At 47.7% G+C, this 22,175-nt stretch overlaps 2 protein-coding genes across 4 annotated transcripts; one reads left to right on the top strand and one right to left on the bottom strand.

Annotated features, from left to right (window-relative positions):
• Positions 1–963: 963 nt before the first annotated feature.
• Positions 964–5,568, top strand: RPS9 (ribosomal protein S9). Of its 3 annotated transcripts, XR_014162576.1 has the most exons (7): positions 965–1,110; positions 2,576–2,695; positions 2,796–2,918; positions 4,170–4,356; positions 4,503–4,527; positions 4,572–4,697; positions 5,299–5,472. XR_014162576.1 is itself a non-coding variant. In XM_081886598.1 (5 exons), exons 2-5 carry the CDS (start codon positions 2,599–2,601, stop codon positions 5,474–5,476), a joined length of 585 nt encoding a protein of 194 aa, XP_081742724.1. In that variant the 5' UTR covers positions 967–1,110; positions 2,576–2,598; the 3' UTR covers positions 5,477–5,568. The 3 variants fall into 3 exon arrangements, 1 of the variants encoding a protein (XP_081742724.1); XR_014162577.1 differs by having other exon boundaries at positions 964–1,110; positions 4,503–4,697; positions 5,299–5,421; XM_081886598.1 differs by lacking the exons at positions 4,503–4,527; positions 4,572–4,697 and having other exon boundaries at positions 967–1,110; positions 5,299–5,568.
• A 2,223-nt stretch (positions 5,569–7,791) lies between these two features.
• LOC309355323 (suppressor of cytokine signaling 3-like) lies at positions 7,792–16,183 on the bottom strand. Its single transcript, XM_081886100.1, has 2 exons — positions 15,352–16,183; positions 7,792–8,578 (listed from the first exon to the last, which is right to left on the bottom strand). Exon 2 carries the CDS (start codon positions 8,525–8,527, stop codon positions 7,913–7,915), a length of 615 nt encoding a protein of 204 aa, XP_081742226.1. The 5' UTR covers positions 8,528–8,578; positions 15,352–16,183; the 3' UTR covers positions 7,792–7,912.
• Between the last annotated feature and the right edge of the window lie 5,992 nt (positions 16,184–22,175).

Below are 22,175 nucleotides of genomic sequence, written 5' to 3'. Positions count from 1 at the left end.
TGTCTGAGTATGTAGGTAAGTAAAATGTGTATTGTGTATGTGTATTGTGTATTGTATGTGAGTATGTAGGTAAGTAAAATGTGTATTGTATGTATAATATACATAACTTAATATACATAACATAATATAGTTTAAGTTTATGTAAACTGATGTATAATATTGTTTTCTATAAAAAAGAAATGTCTGAAGCTGCCTGAGCTCCCAACACTTTCTCTGCCCATGTCCCCCCGCCCCGCCCCTTATTATTTACTAGATCAATTAGCCACTTTTTGCTGCACACACGCTCCTTGCCATCACCCAATAGCCAGAGCGGCTGTCACTAAAGCACCATCTTTCCTCCTCTGCCTCTCATAAGGTACTGAATGGCCATAGTTGCTGTATACTAGGGTACTACTGGGTGAGAGCATGAAGACAGAAAATACTAAGAGCTGACACGCATCCTATACTACACACGCACACAACCAGAAAAAGCCGTCACTAGCCACACGTTTCTTTTGCTAGAAACAGAGTAGAACGCAGGTCTAAAAACCGGAAGTGAGAAACAGCGGCGAAGGCATGTTCGACTCTACTTTTTTTGTGTGTATCTCTATAACGAAAAGGGAGCGGAAACGCATTGTGGGTTCTTTGGCACCTCTATGGTTCAGGGCACGGGGGGGGGAGGCGTTATAAGGAACCGTTGAGACAGTCGGTTTCAGAAAGCAGCAGGGACGCCTGTTTATTCGCTTCAGCCAACTTCAAACCGCAGGCAGGGATGGCGCGGACAACGAGGGAGAAACTCCCCGGCCTCAATGAATAGCTCTGTTAGGGTTCCAACCCCCACAAAGCAATGGCGGCTCCACTCGACACACAGACGCGGCCGACTCCTGGACCGTTAATGCAACGTGCTAGCCTCCCCTCGACCACTCTACGTCTTCTTCTCTATCATCCTTGGAGCAAGCGCTAATTGGTTACCGCGCCGCGAAGCAGCCCTCCGCCAATAGGTTAGGCAGGAAAGACGTCGCCTTGCTATTGGCTAGCGGTGACGGTAGGCGGAGCACCGCACGACATATATAAGCAACCTTCGTAGGCCGCTCCCTTCCTTTTAGTAGTGGCCGTCAAGCGCGTCGGAAGGTAAGCGGAGGTTTTTTTTCATGGCGACCCGAGGCGCGGTGTCGGGGAATAAGAAGCGCCCCGGTGGCCGAGAAGGACGTTTTAAGTGACTCCAAATAAATTGTTCTCGGCAACCAGCTGCTAGAAGTACCTTAGCGGTTGCGAATCCACTTTAAATCAGGGAGTTGGAGCCTTTATTCGCGCGGCCCCCGCCTCACTCGCTCAGTGCGCATGTGCGGGTTATAGAACTAGGGCAGCCCCGCGTGCGCAGATCACACGTGTCGCGTGGTTGCTTCCGCGGTGCTGCTCGGCCTATTCAGGGGATTCGTGGATGGTGGGGATTAAACACGCTCCCTCGAACCGCCGGTCTCACGTGATTTGAATTAAAGGGGAATTAGCCTTCCCTGTCTTGTGAATTTTACAAGTGTCACGTTGGCCAGAAAGATGCCTACTAGATGATCCTCTTGGTCCCTTCCAACTCTGCAATTCTATGACTTGGTGTCACCCCACGTGTTGCTGAAAAAATAGCAGCTATTTCTAGGTGCTCCCTTTTTTCTATAATTTTGGTGGAATCGTTTTCAAAACTTTGGTCAGTGTGAGTTGATTCAGTGTTAAATGTTTCCTTCCCAGAGGCTGGGTGGGTGAATGCTGCTTATGCAAAATCATCCTTGATATGAGGAGTAGGGAATGTGCCTTTCTTTGAGATTATTTTGCTCATGGTCCATAACATCTTTGAGCATTTCACAAATTCTCATATCTCCCTGCTCAGTTGGGAGCGTTTGGGCTTAACCATTGTTATATGGAATCACACTCTTTTTTCCTGCTCAAATTATATCCATATTAAAATACTGAAGTAGCAGTAAATTGTGCCACATATATTACAGGTCTTGCTTAGCTTAGTTTGTGGAGGACAGGACTTTAAAAGGGGCCAAAGGGCCTTGCTGGTTTATTGTAAAAAGTGTACTTTAGTTGCTTGCTGTAATTCAGTATCTGCACTGAAATTTAGTGCAGTGTTTAATGCTGACTGTAGCTGCTTTCTTTAGGATATAGCAAGTGGTCCAAAGTGGCATATTGCTTCAACAAACTATTCTCCCCTTTCAAATGGGTAAACTTCCATGATTTATATCACCTTAAGGGCTTCAACACAAATTTACAAAGAACAATTGTGACCCTCTGGTGTCCAGTAGTGTCAGTTAAGGGTCAGGCTAGATTCCAAAAAACAAACTTGTATTGAATTTACCCTGAACTCAGTTGGGTGGTGTGGTTCATTGGGTAGTATTGACCTTACAAGTAGGAAAGGCTTGCATTAGACTTGAAATTCCTGGCCGGACTAGCCTACGTCATAGGTTTGGATGAATGTATAAATGAAATGAGAGACTGTAATAAATTATACAGAGAAGTAGCTGTGAAATATATCAAAACTTCATTTGCTTCACTTGTTTCATCTGCCTGCCACTTCTATAGATCTCACCTTTTTTCTCCACAGGACTGGACTCCCTTTAGGCCAACATGCCAGTTGCCAGGAGCTGGGTATGTCGGAAGACATATGTCACCCCAAGGCGGCCCTTTGAGAAGTCCCGGCTTGACCAGGAACTGAAGCTGATTGGTTAGTTTATCCTGGATGAAAAAAATAAGTTGTTCAAACAAACAGTTACGCTCCAAAGGCAGGTGCATGTTACATTTGAACTTTTATATCCCCCTCCTAGGTGAATATGGGCTGCGTAACAAGCGTGAAGTGTGGCGGGTGAAGTTCACCTTGGCCAAGATCCGTAAAGCTGCCAGAGAGCTGCTCACCCTGGATGAGAAGGATCAGAGGCGTCTCTTTGAGGGTATGTTAGGGCTGGACATGTCAGTCTTCAGCATCTTTAATGGTTCTTTTGCTGTTGCGGATCCCTTTAACAGTTACCAGCAGATTAAGGGATCTGTGATGTGAGTTCACTTCCTTTATGAATCCTACCAGTTTCTTGGATCTGGTCCTATTAAATTTAAAACCAGAGATTATCAACTTACTGTTATGGACAGTTGTAATGTTTACATCTTTCCATAATGGTTAGTTGATGGTATCTGGTTTTAGATTTCAATGTGTTATATATAGATATTATTGTAAATACTACTTTATGATACAGGTCTCTCTCTCTCTCTCTCTCTCTCTCTCTCTCTCTCTCTCTGTGTGTGTGTGTGTATTTAATGCCTTTCAGATGTGCTTATTTCTTGTGTTAGATTTAAGTGAATAGACCATATCTATTGGATTAATATCAGTTACCTATGTTGAATTGTTCTTTTTTCCTGCTGTAATTATATTTATATATTGTCTTGAGAATCTTTTAAATCAGTCCCATATTTCAGATCAGAGACTAAGGCTGAGAGTGACTGTCTTCTCAAAGACTGCCCACCATTTGTGGCTGAGTTGGGATTTAAACTGTGATTTCAAGGTCAATGTAATATACTATAGTGCTGCTTAGTAGTATGTAACTAAACGTGTCAACCTGTGTTAGAAACTGAGATATGAAAGCTAGGAGCTAAATGGCACCTTAAACCTAGGTTATGGGTGCTGCAACAGTTTCTAGGTTCACTTTTTCATAACAAGAATACAAAGCTGAAAATGAATGAACTGCAGGTAAAATCTTAAATTCAGTTTTCACATGGTCTGGTCCTTATCTGAAGACTGCAAAAAACAAATCCATACTTCCCCTGCCCACCCCTATAATCTTATGAGGGTCCCTTCTCCAGTCTTCAGAATGGCTGAAAGTGGGGAGGCAGAAAAGGGTCCTCCTTTCCTTCTAGCAGTGGCAATTTTAATATGAAATCTTAGGCGCAGTACTGCACCCAGAGCTCAGAAACTGCTCACACTAATGAAATTCCCTGTCGCAAAATGCGCCTAGAACAAAGGGAGTTTCAAATGCTGGCGTCAACTTGGTGCCATTTCTTCCTCTTCTCTCCCCCACCCGTCATTAGCATTTCATAGAGAATGCTTTTTACATGGCCACATAAGACGTACCAAAATACATGCATCTTTTGCCCACTTCTCTAGTTGTGTGTTGGCCTCTTCAGCTTGTTTACATGTCCATATCTTTCCCTAGGTAATGCCCTGCTGCGCCGTCTGGTCAGAATTGGGGTGCTGGATGAGGGCAAGATGAAGCTGGATTACATCCTGGGCCTGAAAATTGAGGATTTTCTGGAGAGGCGTCTCCAAACCCAGGTCTTCAAGCTGGGCTTGGCCAAGTCCATCCACCATGCCCGGGTGCTCATCCGTCAAAGACACATCCGGTAGGTTGCCTTGGAGTATGTTTAGAAATGGCATTTCACTTAAGCAGAATGAAGCCAGAAGCAATGACTGAGTTGCTGTGGGCTGTAAAGACAGGCTCTACCTCTGAAGTAATGCATCTGATGTCTCTTATGTGTGGCCTGTGCAGGGAGATGTGTGGACATGTCCCAGCCGTGTATCTTTTTACCCCACCAATCCCTGCCCTGGACTGGAACCCTGGATAACCTAAAAGCCCTGCAGTCTGCCTAATGAGGCTGTATGCCAAAAGCACCAACAATTTCGGCAAGGTTCACTGCGGCTCAGCCGTACACCTTGCGAAGGTCTTGGCGTGTAGGCAGTAGAGGTAACAACTAGCAACTCTGCTCCTTCTTGGCACAAAGTGTTAATGTTATCCCTCGTTAGCAAATTGTATGCTGTTACGCCCAGTTTTCAGGATAACCAGGCATTCATCTTGCCATTGTATACTGAGGGCAACAGCAGTAAATGTCAAACTTGAGTCAGTTTCTCTCAAGCATTTCCTGTTGTTGGTTGGTTCTGAACCTTTGTTCTGTGACCAGTTTGCGAGTAAGAAGTTGTGAGGGCATAGTTGCATTGAGTTGTATTGTAAAACACTTATTAATGTGTAAGAAAAGCCTATTGAATGGTGGGACTTAGTTCCGAGTGTCGTGTTTAGGAATTCATTGCAGTGTTAATTAAGGAAGTGGCTGAGGTTAACCCTGGCTTTGATAATAGGAGCAGGATGTTAATGTCTACGTTCCCAAACGCTGAGCTTTTAAATTTTAAACTCCCTGAGTGCTGGAATTGGGGGGTGATCACTTGATTCCTCACTTGGCTCTCTTCCGTCAATCACTGTAGCTCTCTAGTACTGTGAAAAACCGTTCTTAAGAAGAATGCTGCCGGGTTTAGCTGGAACGTCTGTAACTGCTTCCTTTCTCCCTCTTCAGTGTAAGGAAGCAAGTAGTGAACATCCCTTCCTTCATCGTCCGCCTGGACTCCCAAAAGCATATTGACTTCTCCCTCCGCTCACCATATGGTGGTGGCCGCCCAGGTCGCGTCAAGAGGAAGAATGCCAAGAAGGGCCAGGGTGGTGCTGGAGGCGGTGATGATGAGGAAGAAGATTAAGCTGTGGGGTGCCCCCCCTCCGCACATGCCGGTGGGGAATCAAGCCTGCCTTAACTGTAACATTACACAATAAAAAATATTTGTGGATAAAATATTGTAGCCCTTCTAGTGTCGGGGGTGCATCTTGAAAATACCTGATAATACCTGCAACAAGTGATCTTGGATGGGGCGCTCTGTTCGGATGAGAAACTCAGTTGAGGTTGGTTCCTAGCAAACAGGACATCTGCATAGGAAGGAGCAGCAGCCAATTGTTGGTTAGGAATGGGGCTAGTAGTGGAGGGTACAGGCTGAGGAGGGTACAGTGCATTTGAGGCCAATACTGTACTCTTAACATATACATGCCTCTTTTCCATCTATGAAATGGTTGACTCCATTGCACACAGAAGGGTCCATAAACAAGGAGCAGTTGTTTTTTGTCTTATGCCAACCCCCTCCCCCTTGCCTTGGAAAGTCGAAACAAATCTAGAGGAGGCCATTCCCACTGGCCACCTGGGTCATTCATTCCCTGGACCCATAATACTACCCCTTGTTTTTCTGTACACTCAAGGGGGATTATTCCTGGAATTAGCATGCATATATGTGTAGCTGAATTGCAACCCTTATCTCCAGTAGATGGAAACGATCGCTGCTGAAAATAGCATAAAGGTGAGTGATGAGTAAAGAAATTGGCAGGAAACAAGTTGGGATCTTTCCCGGAGGCAAATCTACGGGAACAGATGGCAGGTGGAAAAGTGAGAGATTTGGGGTCCGGGAGCAGAATTGAGCTCTTTGGGTGCCAACTTTGCATGCACCTCCCATCTGTGCTGTGTCTCATTGCTTTTAAGGAGACTTCCAAGCAAACAGAAGTTGAAGTTAAATTAGCCTTCAAGTTTCATCAGAGCAGCTTGAAGCTCTGGGTCACCTCGCCTTGGAGACAAATTGGCAGGGACTCCCAGAGTTTCCAGTAAGAGATCTGGCTTGCCAACAAGAAATGCAGAATCTACAACCCAAGAATAAGATTGAAATCAGACAACCCGTGACTGCAGTTGATTTAAATGGGGGCAGGGTGGCTCGAATTAACGTTCGGGTAAACTGGAACAGCACAGGATACAAAAATTAACTTCAATTATTAATTGGTCAGGTGCAGTTTTAGACAAAGGTAGCTTTGTCTAAAATGTTTTTTTTGTTTTGTTTTAAAGCTTTAACACATCTGGTATGGCAGGTTCCTGCTGGTATGTACAGGGTTTGAGTGCATGGCAAGTGTTGAGCATATATGCTCACTGGTATAGCCTAGTCCCTAGTAATAAACTAGAAGTCACTGCTTTCTTTAAACACTGCTGCAGATCTGTGGCCCCCTCTGCTCTTCCAGGCTCCCCAGTGACATGGCCTTTGCACACACCAGGCTGTTTATGAAAACATACACAAGCTAAAGAGTCGCCAGATGCAGCATCAGATTAGCTGAGCTTGTACTTTCTTTTTGCCTCAAAACGTCTTTCTCTCAACAACTAGTTTCCTGTGTCAACATTCTCGAGGCCTGTCAAGTTACAGTAATGACCTGCCCTTAGGGCAGTGACTGGAAAGATTTGTGTCACGTGTAGAAAAATGGGATGTGGTGGTGGTCAAACATGAAAAGCGAGTGGGAGAAGGATCCCTTTGCAACAGAACACCAGTCTGATCTGTACAAACAATGCCTTTTCCTCGGTCATGGAATGCCCACATCCTTCCCCACACACTATGGGAAGCAAGGGCTTCTCATTTGTAGCATAGTGCACAATTTCTAGCTAAACGTTTTAAGAACCTTGGCTTGTGGCACATTTAAACAGGTATGGGGAACTTTTGTCCCTTCAGATGTGGCTGAACTGCAACTCCCATCAGCCCAACAAGCATGAGAAGTGGTCAGGGATGAGGGGGCTTTTAGTTCAACATCTGAAGGAACGGAGGTTGCTCACACTTAGAAGACTGGTTTATTCTGACAAAATTACTACACTTCTGATTGTTGCTAGATTACTGCATCTACCCCTCATTTAACACTGAGCAGTGCATCTCCTAGTGACTTTCTGGTGAAGAAGAGAACCCTTACCTGTTCTAGGGCAACAGTTACATCTTAGGCCATCAAGATTACAAGTGTGAACCTGCAAGGATGCAACTCCTCCCAAAAGCAGGAGTTCTTTATACCTTTCTCTGGATGTGCTTTTGAGATGGGGGCTTGTGTTACAAGCCCACCCAGGCCCTGGAATAGGCAGCTTTTTTCCTTTTCTCTGCTTCTGGTGATACTTGACATCTTGAGAGCATCAGAATGAATTTGAAGGCTTTTGATGAATGAAGAGATGGCTGCCCCCAGTATACCAGTTGGTTTATTCCACAAATATAATGATAAACAGGCGCCCCCAGCAATACACTGTGCAGACAGGCCTGCTTATGTACTGTACAAGGAATGTTAGGAAGGAAAAGAGCCTTTCAGGTGCACAGCGAGTTCAAGAGTCCCTGCGGTACTGGCAGCCCCTGCAGCTGAGCCCTGGCATCGCCTCTGCCCCTCATACTGGCACGCACTGCCCAGCGACTCAGCTCTTGCAAGGTGGGCACTTTGCAGCAGAGAGGATGGGTGAGGGCCAAAGGCACTGGGGGCTGCCCCTCCCTCTCCAGGTAGCAGGGCCCCCCTTCTACTGCTCCCAGGCACAGATAGTGCTCTACTAGCCGGACCACACAGTGGAAGGCCGGGGGGTGGCCAGCGCCTGGCAAGGCCTCCAGGTGGAAAGCTGAGCCCTGCTGCTGGATGCGCAGGTTAGTGATGCCCGTGTTGGTGCGGACGCTCAGGGTGAAGAGGTGGTGGTGGTCGGAGGAATCTCGCACGAGGAAGACGCCGGGCAGCTGGGAGGTCAAAAGGCGCTTGGCTTCGGCCCCAGACAGGCTGCCCCAGTAGAAGCCGCTGGCCTCAAGGCGTTCCAGGGCGCTTTCCACCCGCTCAAACTCCCCACAGAAACTCTTGAAGTGGTAGGAGGTTGTGGCCGTGCCCGTCATGGCCGCCGCAGCTGGTGCAGGTGCTGGCGGGCAGCACCAGCACAGGGGGACCATTGCGCCTCCAGTTGGCCAGGAGAGATGCTCAGTCGGTTACCGGAGCAGCATCTGAAAAGGAAGGCAGAGACGGTTCATGCAGCAGGAGCCTGCAGGCTTTCAAACTCCAGCTAAAAGGTGCAGGTCTCTCCCCTGGACTCATGTCTTCTTTGCTTGAGACAAGGCATAAAAGCAGAACCAAGAAACTTGAGAAATAGGTCTATTTCAATATGCGCCTAAATGGAGACACGCTAACTAAAAATGCTTCATATTATTCCTGTGCATTTGCTGTGAAAGATCTCGGAGCGGCACGACTGAACAAAGCAGAGTTTGTTTGAAAAGTAGCTTTGGCATTTTATCCAAAGCAGAGCTTTTTTTGGTTTGAGAGCCACATTCACCCTTGGCCAAAAACTTTCAGGTGTTGTCCATCAGTGGTGTGTGTGTGTGTGTGTGTGTGTGGCCACCTCACACACTTGCAACTCTATGCAGATCATCTGAGATGGGAGGTTGTGGCCACCAGATCAATCTGCCAACTGGGCAGGAGGTGGTTTGCAACCTAACCAGGGCATTAGGTCCCTCTGCTCACTCTAGTGCTCTACCTAATTTTTATTTTTTATTTTTTTGCCACATCATCAAAATTGGTAAGGCCTTGGGGGGTGGGGGCAGAAAAAAACCTCTTTGGCTGACCAGATCAAACCAAGGATGTTGTGTTGACATTCCAGTACGCCAAGCTTGTCAGAGCACTTGACTTCACAGCTTTCAACTTCTTGCAGGAAGCCTTAGCTATGTTGTCCAGTGTTTGTTGAGCTATGATTGAGCAAATTCAGCTCTTGCACAAACCTTTGCCACTATGGGAATCATTCATGAAAGTTATACCCAGAAGAACAAAGGCAAATTTGGGTGCCCAGATATCAAAGCAGGGAGGACATATTAGGATCCTGAGTGATATCCAATTAATCATACAGTGAATACACCCATTAAAATCAATGATTTGTATCCAACTAAGTTCTACTCAGAGGAGATATGATAATCATTTTCAAGTATCTAAAGGGCTGTTAACATGGAAGATGGGGCAAACTCGTTTTCTCCTGCTCCGGAGATTAGGACTGGAACCAGTGGATTCAAGTGACAAGGAAGGAGATCCTGAATCTACAGGAGGAACTTTTTAACACCAAGCACTGTTCAACAGTGGAACAGACTCCCTTGTATTGGAAGGTGGCAGACTCTCCTTGGAGGTTTTTAAGTGGAGGCTGGGTGGATGCTTTAGCAGATATTCCTGCGTTGCAGAGATGATCTTTGGGGTCCCTTCCAACTCTACAATCCCATCAGTCTAAGAAGCAATGATATTTCCCCCACTGTATCATAGTCCTGTATATCTGTATATATTGGATTGTATATCCAAAATAGGCTGCAGGGACGAAGCGTTGAGAAGATGCTCTTGTAGGAACCTCTTATCTGCAGTGTACAATGGTACTCTCCCTTCCACTGCCTCACCCCTCTCCCACCTTGTTCTGCGGACACATCTCCAAAGCTTTTCCTGTTACTAAACTGGACAGAAGCATAGAAGACTGTTTGATCTCGCAGCAGATCTGGTTGTGTGATTACTTGGAACGAATGGCTGTAGCTCAAACATAGTGGTGGATGAGCTCTGTTGCTCTCCTTGGGTGCCAAGCTGAAGAAGGTGTGTGTGTGTGTGTGTGTTGTTGTCCAGCTAAGTTCAGAGTTTGTTGACTGTTCTGTCTACACTGCTGGGGCAAAATCATTGACAGGTAGCTCCGGGATCTTTTCATGAGCATTTCTGGGAATGCCTGGGAGCAACAAGGGCATGTTATACCGTCGGGTTTTGCAACCTTGCACAAGGTACATAACTTGGCAACCCTACAAAACCAGCCACAGAGGGGAGTGCTGCAGGCATCCCTCACCCCAGGGTGCTATTTATCCTAGGACCAGGCCTACTTAAATGCATTCAGACCTGGAAGAGTTGGGTTCAAATCCCTCTTTTGACATCACATCTAACACCATACATTTAAAGCACATTTACAGCCATTCAACAGGTGGCTTCCCCCAAAGTCCCCAGGATTCTTTGGGGAAAGGCAGGTGCTTTAAATGTGCTGAAGATTTAATGATATGGATATGACTGGTCATAAAACGATTTTGTAAGAGGCACGTAAAGGTAAAGGGACCCCTGAACATTAGGTCCATTTGTGGCCAACTCTGGGGTTGCGGTGCTCATCTCGCTTTATTGTCCGAGATAACCGGCGTACAGCTTCCGGGTCATGTGGCCAGCAGGACTAAGCCGCTTCTGGCGCACCAGAGCAGCGCACGTAAACGCCGTTTACCTTCCCGCCAGAGCGGTACCTATTTATCTACTTGCACTTTGAAGTGCTTTTGAACTGCTAGGTAGGCAGGAGCTGGGACCGAGCAACGGGAGCTCACCCCGTCGCGGGGATTCAAACCGCCAACCTTCTAATCGGCAAGTCCTAGGCTCTGTGGTTTAACCCACAGTGCCACCCGCTTCTATGGTAGTCAAAACAGCATTCTGGTCCTTGATGGATGGAAAACTCTCCTTCCTTTGGAATGCAACACCCACCAGAGTTTGGGGTGGAGATAGGGAGCCATACAAGGAATCTCACAGAGCTGGCAGTGAAGTCTTGGGGTGGGCTGTAGCGGTTCACCTAGTACCACCTTGAGAGTCTACTACCCAAAATAGCACTTGCGGGGCCTGATAAATATAAGCCTGTTTGATCTCAAAATGTTTTTGTCTTTTTATAAGTAAACACCTGCTGCAAACCTTTGTAACTTATATTTCATTAAAAGAAAACATACCCTGCAACTCCCTACTTCTTGGGAAAGCGGAAGCAAAGACCTTTTTTGTCACTTTGGAAAGGAATCACTCTTATGTTCATTGCACATTCTCAAGTAATTTGAACTGTCCAGCTGTCTAGGATTTCCCATGGATTTGCAAACTGCACACATTAAGAACCCCAAAGTTGTTGCCCATCTCAGAACAATATATGCTGGTGCCCTCTAGGTCTGAACCTCCTGATAGTCTCCTATAATAAGGACTTGTAGACTACTCAAGTATGGCTTAGACCAGGGTTGCCATATTTTTTGTTTCCCCTCTGGTTGGCGTCATATACCTCTGCAAGCTGTGTGTGGGCAGAAATTCAACAGGTGATGCTTTTCCTTGAGAGAGCTGTAGCGATAGGGAAACTTCACCCGATGCGTATCTGCTTGTGAGCATAGAAAGCAACAACAAGGTCTGAACCCCCGTTTTAGAGCTAATATGCAGTCTCCGCCTGGTAAAGCCTCCTCAAGGCTGTACCACTGGAAGCTGAAGGCTGCACATTTGACAAGTTTCCCCACACCAAAACATCCCTGCATACAGAAATCAAGAATCATTCCCCCAACATACTAGCTTCCATGGGCAGAGTGCAAGAGAAAACACTCCATCATTCAATTCCTCCTGCCTTGATACTGAAGTGATACAGCCCCAAGAACACACCAGGCTGCAGTGACCATTCTGCTGCTGGACACCATCTTGGAAGATCTTATCATCCCACTGTAGCTGCTTCCCAAGGCCCTCTGCAAAAGTTAGGGGGAGGAGACTAAGTGGGATGGGTGTGGTTAACTTGCTTTTGGGGGGACGGGAGGGTAGCTATGCTATGCCAGTGTTTACAAAGAACCTCTGCCAGAAAAGTGCTTTTGGAAGCCTTCATTCCCACAGCAGAATCGACGTGGCGAATGCTACTCCAGAAAAATTAAACAATATATGGAATTTCTTCTTATTTTTTAAAGGAGGCATCTGTGAATAATACGGAGAGGGAGGGCGGGGATTTATATTACATTAGAGCACAGTTCTGTTGTTCAGATGCACAAGCTTGGATGTGGCAGCAGGATTCTAGTACAGTACCCTGTTTCCCAATCTTTCCTGGGAAAAAATTGAGTTGAGGCAGAAATCACACACACACCCCTCACCAAAGCACCCTGTACAGGCTGGCAGGGTTGTGTTAAGGTTCTGATGCAGAAATAAAACCTCCACACCCCCACACAAACATTGGGAATTTAGTAATTCCCAAACTGTAGAGTTGATACAGGTGGGCCCATGAGTTATGGGGGTTCAACCTTTTTCTAATGCCCCCTAGTGTTTGAAGCCAGGTAATGAATTCAAGGGAAATTGAATGCATGCGTGTGAGAGAGCTCTAGGTTATTGTGTAGGATACTCACCTTGGGAAATAAATTAATTTAAGACTACTTTATCTAGAGTTGATTTGGGCAAAAAGAATTGATTTGGAGAAGGGCCTGTGAGAAATCAATGGGGATAAATGAATCTGAAGAGGAACTGAGTAGAGGCAACCTCTGCTCCAAATTAACTGAAAAATTTATCTGGGATGATTTGGGTGAGAAATCTGTTTGTGGGTTTTTGGTTTTTTTTAAGGGGTGAGGTCTGTCAGCTTAGTGGTTGGAGCACCCGCAGAAAGTATCAGATTCAATCCCTAGAGATGTTCCCATCTTTACATATACATTAGCACATGCAAATGTTATGCTAACATTTGCCTTTGTGTCCAGGCCTTGAAACGGTTAAGTTGCCCATCAATGTCCCTGCCAACTTGGGTGCCACAAGCAAACAGTGGCTGCCATGGGGCAAGTTTTTGTGCCAGAGGTCCAGCTGTCTCCCTCGGCAGCAGGAACAGGGGGTGAAAGGCTTGCCACATTCTGAAGAAAGGGAAGCAAAACACATGACCGCCTAAAGTGGGGCAGGCTGCGAGCCCATTAGTGTCCAGAGTCTAAAATTACCTAAGCGCAACAAACACTATGAAGAAACTGCAAGCCCTGCCATTAGGAAACTGGGGAAGGGGACACTGGCTCAGTGGGTGAAGCATAAGCTTCGGATTGAGATGGTCCCAGGGTCAACTCCTGGACCCCCACTTAAAAACATCAGGTAGCAGGTGATGGGAAAGGCAGTAGGTCGATCTACATCCTGGATGGATCAAAAGCCTGACCAGGCATAGGTCAGCTTCCTATGTTCGTTTTCCCCCCATAACATAGAAAGTAAATGAGTGACTGTTTTTGTGAGCCTGAAGTACCCATCCACAATAAGGCTGTGAGTCACTGCTCTAGCTTTCCAGTCTTTGCTGGAGGAGAGAAATCCTCCTTGGATCAGCTGTGCTAGCAGCTTCCAGTCATACAAGAGCTGCTGTCAGATGGGTGTTGCCTGTCATATCTCTGTGTGAGTCGGCGCTCTGGGTTTTCCTTCTGCCTTGGGTGCAGTTGGACAATTCACTCCCAAGGGGGAGGGGGAGCTGCAGAATGGTCCCCTGGAGGAGGTTACCTGTTGAATCTCTGCATGGGTTCAAATCAAGTCCTTGACGGTTAACCATAAACAAGAGGCACATAGGAACATTCTTGGCACCGGTGATCCTCTAAGGCAGTTTTACTCCAAGTCCCACACACCTTTTCCTCTATACTTAAGGAAGAGTCTCCTCAACAGTGGCATCGCAATGGCAGAACACCCTGCCAAGCTGGCCACACCTCATTGCCTTTCTTTCTCTCTTGTTAGCAAAACTTTTTTGCAATCGCTTTGGACTTGAAGGCTTTAGAAAAGGGGATCACATTTAAAACGGAAGGCTTAAGCATGGGCATAAGTTTTCCACTTAAATAGACAGGACTTAAATATGCACATCTTGGGTTGGACTGTAGGAACACAGTAAAAAGCCTTAAACACAGTCAGACAATTAGTCCGTCTAGTTCAGTATTAGCACCATTAGCAGTGGTTTTCCAGGGTTTCAGACACGGAAGATGCCCAGCCGCACCTGAACCAGGGAACCTTTTGCAACGCAAAGTAGATGCTCTTCCTCTGAGCTGCAGCCTTTACCCCAAAAGGCCCCTCCTTTTCTCGCTGCTCTTAATTACATGTTATTGTCTCCTTCATTTTTCAAGCAGCAACAATGCCTTCAGGATGGTTTACGGAAAGGCAATCAATACCTATTTTGATGATGGCGATAACAAATAACGATGATGTTGATGATACTAGGGATAGAATTCCACAAAATAGCAAAGAAACACTGTTCATCTTTAAAAGGGGAATATGTGGAAATAAGCTGGGGCTTCCAAGCAAGGTTTTGCTATGGTTCGAAAACCAGCTCCTAAATAAATTTTCTGTTGGGTTAGCTGAATTTAAAAATCCTGCTGATTTTCCACTTCCTTCCCAATACTCCCAGTTGTGCAATCCCACTAGGTTTTCTTAAGGCGTGTGTGGTGGAAATGGAAAAGTCCTGAATGTAGCAAGTTGGCTGTGCATATTGTTTTGTTTTAATTACAACAGCCACAAAGATAGAACATTAATGTCCTCCAGCTCTCAAAAGCAAAATGTTAAATGTTTTGGAAGTTTGCATTTTCTTTGATATTTTTTTTTTGGTCAGATTTCCAATTTGTACAGATTCTAGTCCTTGTTTACCCCCCCCCCTCCCAACCAACCTAAACCACCGTGCTGCTTTGCCTATAATCTGGATTCCCCTTATTTCCCTAAATAATTAATAACCGTCATAATAATTAATCCTCTATGACGAGGAAACAAAATTAAACTTGGAGAAAGTTATTTCCCCTAGGCTGACTAGCGCCCGACATGAAAACCACCAGAATACTGCAGGAGCCAAAGTTACCCAGGCACTGACTACTCCTCGCTTCTAGCTCTGGGCGGGCTGGTCCTGTCTTCTCGTCGTCTTCTCCCCCACCTTTGCAATCTCAGCCCTGTCCCCCCACTTCTGGCATCAACAATATAAAACAGGGAGTGGGATGGGGGTTATTAATGCTCTCGCCGTCGTCGTTATTTTAAACTCACTTACCTCTGGCGGCGTGAAAGCAGCGAGGTGCCTGTGTGTGTCTCTCCAAGAGTGGAAGAAAAGAGAGGGAGGGAGGAAACGGGTGGGGTGCGGGGGGGATCAAAATTTAAAAATGCTCTTCCCTTCGCGGGATCCTCTGCCGAAACCGAGCCCAGTCCGATCTCCTGCCTTTGCCATACTTGCAACGCCGGCGAGGGGGGCGGGTTGCGGTCGGGAGGGCGAAGCGGTGCGCCGAGCAGAGTCTGCAAACGCCCCGCGCGCCTGGGGCGCACCGGATGGAAGGCTTGTTCCCAGGCTGGGCCAATTAATCTCTCTCTCCCCCCCACATTTCCCTCCCCTCCCCGGCACACACACACACACCGGATACCTCCCGGATTAGGACTACTCAAGAGGAGTCGAAAGTGGTGGAAGTTGCTCGGGGCGGAGGAGAAGGAGGGGGGAGGAGTGTGCGCGCAGAAAGGCCGACCGATCCGTTTCCTCTCGCCAAGAATCGCAGCGTCTTTCTGGTTTCCTGGAAGTGCGTGTGAATGTGCGCGCGCGTTTCTGAAGCGCTTTTCCCGTTAGCGGAGTAAAGCGGGGCTGGTCGGCGGTGGGAGGAGGAGGAGGAGGAAGAGAGCGAGAGCCGGTGAACTCGCATCTCATGTCAGCGTGTGGCTGCTGCTGGCTGCATCGTGCTGGGAGCTGGAGGGACGGAGAAGGGCGGGAAAGAGAGCGAGAGCTACAAGAATAATATTTGAGCTGCTCCGGTTCCAAGAGGAGCTTGTATGTTTCACGGGGAAACTGACACGCTGGGGGAAAGAGAGGCTTGGATTCCTGGTGCCTGTGTGTGGCTGGGGTGGAGTGTGGCAAGAGTATTTATTTTTATGAATGGTCAGAACTTTCATTGGCCGCCGGAGGTGGCTGGCAGGCTCCTGATTGGCAGGAAGTGGCTGTGTAAACCCCGCTAGGCTCCCTCCCCCTCGCCCTCCCCCTCCTGCCTTTTTTTTTTTTCCTGGGTGATTCCTGGAAGTGTGGAGGGGACTGTTGGTAAGGAGGAGGGGAAAGCGAGCTGGTCCCCGCCTATCCCTGCTGCAGAAGAGGGAAGAGAGGTTGGGTAAGGTGATCCAGGGGCTTGCAGGGAGATCCCGCGGGCCGAAAAGCGAAAAAACAACAGCCACGCGAGACCCGGTTAACCCCCTCGTGGCCGGGCGTCCCAAGAGACGAAGTGGGAAAACCTTCCCCCAAGTGGCCCGTGGCGGCTTCCACTCCAGCCACCCGCCCGCCGCCTTCACTTTGCGCATGAGGTTGCCCTCTGCACATGGGCAGTTTGCACTGACGCGCGTGCACGGAGCAGGAGTTTTTGTGCGTGCGCACCTATTAGGCGGTGTAGGTAGAGCTTCTTGTGCGCGGAACAGGGAGAGGAACATCCAATGAGAGCCGGTGTAGCGCAGCGGCTAAGCGACGGGACCGCGGGCCACCAAGTACCCGGTTCGAATCTCGGCTCTGCCATGAGCTAACCGCTAGGCGGTCTTACCCAGGCACTGACTTCCACCCGCCCCATCGCTCCCTGTAAAATAGAGGCCGAGGCTGTGAACTCAGAGAGGAGAGATGGTAATAATACTGACTTGGCTAACAGAGTTGTTAAAGGGGTTAGAACTGCTTGGCGCACGGAGAAACGCTCTGAACACTTGGAAGTGCTATAGATAGTATTTTACTGCTGAATATCAGCACTGGTTTTGCTTTCTGAGTTCGTAGGCTGGTTGTCTCTTAAGTTTATTGCAGTTTTATAGGGATGCATCTCATAAATATACAGTAATAAATAATACAAATGTGTTATTGTTATTGTTACTTACTACTACTACTACTAAGGGGAGCTGGTGGTGCTGTGGTGTAAACCACTGAACCTCTTGGGCTTGCTGATCAGAAGGTCAACGGTTCAAATCCGCTGGATGGGATGAGCTCCTGTTGCTCTGTCCCAGCTCCTGCCAACCTAGCAGTTTGAAAGCACACCTGTGCAAGTAGATAAATGGGTACTGCTGTGGCAGGAAGGGAAACAGTGTTTCCGTGCGCTCTAGTGCTCGTCATGGTGTCCCGTTGTGCCAGAAGCAGTTTAGTCATGCTGGCCACATGATCCGGAAAGCTGTCTGTGGACAAATGCCGGCTTCCTTGACCTGAAAGCGAGATGAGCACCACAACCCCATAGTCGCCTTTGACTGGACTTAACCGTCCGGGGGTTCTTTACCTTTTACCTCCTACTACTTTTACAGTGTGGTGTTCTGGGAAGAGTGTGGAATGAAGATCTGGGTTCATATTCCTGTTCAGCAGTGAAGCTGGAGATGAACATAAATGGTACTTTACAGTGTGGTGATCTGGTGTTTTGTTAAGACTGGGGAGTCCAGGGTGCGAATTCAAACTCAGTTGCAATGATGGCTAGCTAGGTAATATTGGTAATAGTTGCTGTTTCTCAGCCCAACCTACCTCACAGGGTTCATGTGAGGATAAATCTGCTGGCCCTCATTTGCCCCTAAAGCTCCATATACATTACACATACATTTTTTGTTACAACCTGCAGATACAGTCGTACCTTGGTTCTCGAACAGAATCCATTCTGAAAGTCCCTTCGACTTCCGAAAATGTTCAAAAACCAAGGCACGACTTCCAATTGGCTGCAGGAGCTTTCTGCACTCAATCAGAAGCCACGTTGGACGTTCATCTTCCAAAGAACATTCGTAAACCGGATTTGCGGCGTTCGGGAGCCAAAACATACCTGTACCAAGGCGTTTGACAACCAAGGTATGACTGTATTGTGTTCCTTTATCTGCCTAACATCTAGGCTGATGAAAGAGTTCAGAAAATGCTCCAAAGCTTGCTCACTATGCAGCAACATTATGTTTGATCCTGTGGATTTTGGATATAGGATTATAGTGCTGCAAGTCTTACACATATAGTGGTGGACTTGGGCCAGGGAGATACCTGGGTTGGAATGAGCTTGGAGATTATCCTTAGTTTAGTTGCTGGCTTTGAGCCTAATTTAGGAAGGGGCTGAAGCTCCGTGGCTGAGCTCATGCATTCCATTGAGAAGGTCCCAGGTTCAACCCCTGCCATTTCCAGGTACAGCTGGGAGAGACCTGTGTTTGAAACCCTGGACACTCACTCCCAGCCCTACACTGCCAGCCAGTGTACTTGGGCTAGGTGGGTCAACTCTACGCAAGCCAGTTTCTTCTGTTCTTCGTAACTTACCTTGTAGGGCTGTTGTGATGTAGAAGCGACGGTCCCATGTCTGCCACCTTGACCCTGATATGATACTGTACAAATGTGAAAAAGAAATCAAGGCAATATATAGGTGGGGGGGTCACTTGCTAGTTTTATTTAATATATTTCTGTTGTACTGTACCTCTCGATTTTACAGAACCATTGTAACACCAGTACCAGATATACACAATTTGGGCAGGTGCAGACATGCCATATGTATAGGTGGATACATGTGCAAAATTGGCATGTGCATGGAGCTTGTGGATTTGCCCTTGAGTGTGTGCATAGCGCTGTATTCCTATGCACATTTACTTGCTTCTGAGTAGACATGCATAAATCTGTGCTGTCTTGTATCTATTTATTTGTGTGTGTCTCTTTGGGTGGATCATTCCTTAAGGGTAAATACTGTGAAGGCATACCTATGGTTTGTCTGTGCATATTACTGCAATGTAAGGTGTACATATGTGTGTGTGTCCCCTTGGTGTGTGCACATGCATTAAAATGCCTTCATATATGATGCCCAACGTGGGTGTGTTTATTTCTCTCCCTGTATCTGACACATGAGGAGCATGCACACAAATATGATTGTGTGCATCAGTACAGTGTCTGTGTACATTTTTGGGGTGGTGTACACAGTTTGCACACATGGTGTTATATGTACATATCCTGTTTTGAATGTATACTGCGATGGCATCCTGGCAAGTGCTTATGGAGCACGTGGGGTCCGTATGGGCAATGTTACCCATGCGCAGATGTGTTTATATGTAGGTGTGCATGCAGTGCTGAATGAGTCTGCAAAAAGTGGCATGCTTGACGTATAATGATCAGTTTTACATCCTTCATCGTTTGCAAATCCCTCTTAATGGTTACAGCGACTGGCACTCTCCCTCCTTTTCACAGTAGCTCCCAGAAGTGTGAGCTTAATGAGTATACACATTGCGTCAGGGATGCAGAATAGGTGCTGGTTGCTGCTGCAATATCTCTTGTCCATCCCCGATCAGTTGTGTGTGCAGTAGAGAACAATGGAGTCAGTACAACCAATATCAATGGCTGGGGGCAGGGAAGAGTGTGGGGTGTGTGTGTGTGTGTGTGTGTGTGTGTGTGTGTGGAGAGAGAGAGACAGAGAGATGTATCTCTATTTTACAGCAATCCAGTACACACACCCTCAAGGCACCCGCCCCAATGGAGCCACGGAGCCAGCCGCGACTCGCCACTCCCCCTTGGTGAGAGAGCCTCGGCATCCTGACACAGCAGCGCTCTGGACCCCTCGCTCCCTGGCCAGAGAACCCAGGCGTCCTGGCCCTGCGCTCTCTCCCTCTCTCTTCCTGGCTTGGGTGGTGTTTATGAGCTAATCATGCGCAGTCAGGGCCGTTAGCTGTTCCTGGCAGGTCTGAAGTTGCCGGTAAAGGCACCGCTTTCCTAGCAGTGATTAGGGGGAAGCGAGTGCGTGATGGAATGCTAAACAGCAATAACCACACGCGGAGGCAGCGGCGGCAGGAGCAGCAACGCTCCCCGGGGCTTTGGGGAGAGTGGGGCAAAGGGAGGGTCGCGGGTGGGGAGGAACGCCAGGCGGAGGGTGGCCGGAGAGCTCGCACGCCCACCCCCCCCAACACACCCCGTTTTAAGGCTGCATCGGATGAGATTGAAGCCTTTGCCCCAGAACCATTTTTTTTCAATGCAAGGGCTCGTCTGTATAATATGTGAAGCCAAGAGGGTGCCTCTGAGCATGTGCAGAACGCTTTACTACTGATTCTTCGTGCATCTAAGAAGGGAACGACAGCTAGGGCGGTGGATAAGATTTAACCCCGGACACATCTGATACCAGAACCTTGGGGTGAAGGGTGGAATGATGATGATGATGATGAATGCCTCATCCAGCCAGCCAGCGCTTAATCTGAACAGGATCTTAGCCCTAGAAAATACTTGAAATCATTCCCGACCCCACACCCGCTGCCAGTTTTCCATACCTTCACACCCTAGGGATATTTGAAGAAGAAAGAGTGCCTCTGAGGTCATGCCGAGTGCTTCCCTTTCCCATAGGAGAGGAACCAGGTCACAGAATTTAAGCCCCTGCACTTTTCTTTCTATCCTTTTTGAGAGTGGGGGCGGCATTCCGTTTTGATCCAATCCTTCCTCCAGGGAGCTCAGACAGAACACATGGAAACCACCGGCCTCCATTTAATCCTCGCAGCAACCCTGCGAGGTGGGTTAGGCTGAGGAGACTGACTGTCCCAAAGTCACCAGGCAAGCCATGAATCCAAGAAGGGATGGGACCCGCGACCCGGGCCTCCCCAGCCCAGCGCTCTAACCAGGAATGATGCGGGCAATCATTGTCCAAAGTAACACGTTTGTCTGATGTGATGGAGTAACACACACACACACACACACACACACACACACACACACACAGGATGCCGACTGTTGGGGGGCTTGTGATCAAGGAGACCCTACCACGTCCTACGTCCTTCCACAGCTGGCATACGATGATGATGATGATGGAGGAGAACACAAGGACATCATTTTAAACTATGATTTCATCTAACTGTTGTTATTTTTCAGTCAATTCCGAAAGTATAATGTACCACAAGCTGAAGTGCTGCTTAAAGCATTGGTGGAGTGTGTGTGTTGTTGTTGTTTTTGTTTCGCGAAGCATTGCTTGTTAAATAGTTAAGCATTTTTATTTTTAAAAGGGGGCTGCAAGCAATTTGATCTCCTTCCGTCTACATGCGCATGGATGCGAGACATCCAGGCAGATAGACAATGCTGCCCCCGGCTGGAGCATACAGGAAGTGCAGATGAGATGAGAGCCGGAGGGCGGGGAGGCCATCTCAAGAGTACGGCGGCTGTTGCTATGAGGATCCCAAGCCGTGACAAGTGCGAAACGTCATTTGCAAAAGGAGGTATCTTTCCTTGACCTAGTTTCTCTCGCAGGAAAAGTAAGGGTGTCTTCAGAGAAAGGAGGAGAGGCTGGGTGGCAGGTGGTGAGGTTGCTGGGCTTGTAGGATGACGGAGGCATTTGAGCTTCTTAGCTGGAACACAGAATCATAGAAAAATAGTGTTGGAAGGGGACCACCAAGGGCCATCTAGTCCACCCCCCTGCAATGTAGGAATCTCAATTGAAGCATCCATGACAGGTAGCCGTAGTGCCTGATAAAAGTTAGACTACAGGTCCATTTAGCTCAGAACTGTCTGTACTGGCTGGCTCTCCAGGGTTTTAGGAATTTTTTTTTCCTTCCCACCTCAGGTCAGGTAAAGGTAAAGGGACGCCTGGCCATTAGGTCCAGTCGTGGCTGACTCTGGGGTTGCGGCACACATCTCACTTTATTGGCCGAGGGAGCCGCCATACAGCTTCCGGGTCATGTGGCCAGCATGGCGAACCAGAGCAGCACATGGAAACGCTGTTTCCCTTCCCGCCGGAGCGGTACCTATTTATCTACTTGCACTTTGACATGCTTTCGAACTGCTAGGTTGGCAGGAGCAGGGACCGAGCAACAGGAGCTCACCCCGTCGTGGGGATTCGAACCGCCGACCTTCTGGTCGGCAAGTCCTAGGCTCTGTGGTTTAACCCACAGCGCCACCTGCATCCCTTTCAGGTC

Source organism: Podarcis melisellensis (assembly GCF_964234715.1).
Source record: "Podarcis melisellensis genome assembly, chromosome: 13".
NCBI lineage: Eukaryota > Metazoa > Chordata > Lepidosauria > Squamata > Lacertidae > Podarcis > Podarcis melisellensis.
Note: the sequence above shows the minus strand (reverse complement) of the source record. Positions and strands in the feature narration are given on the sequence as shown.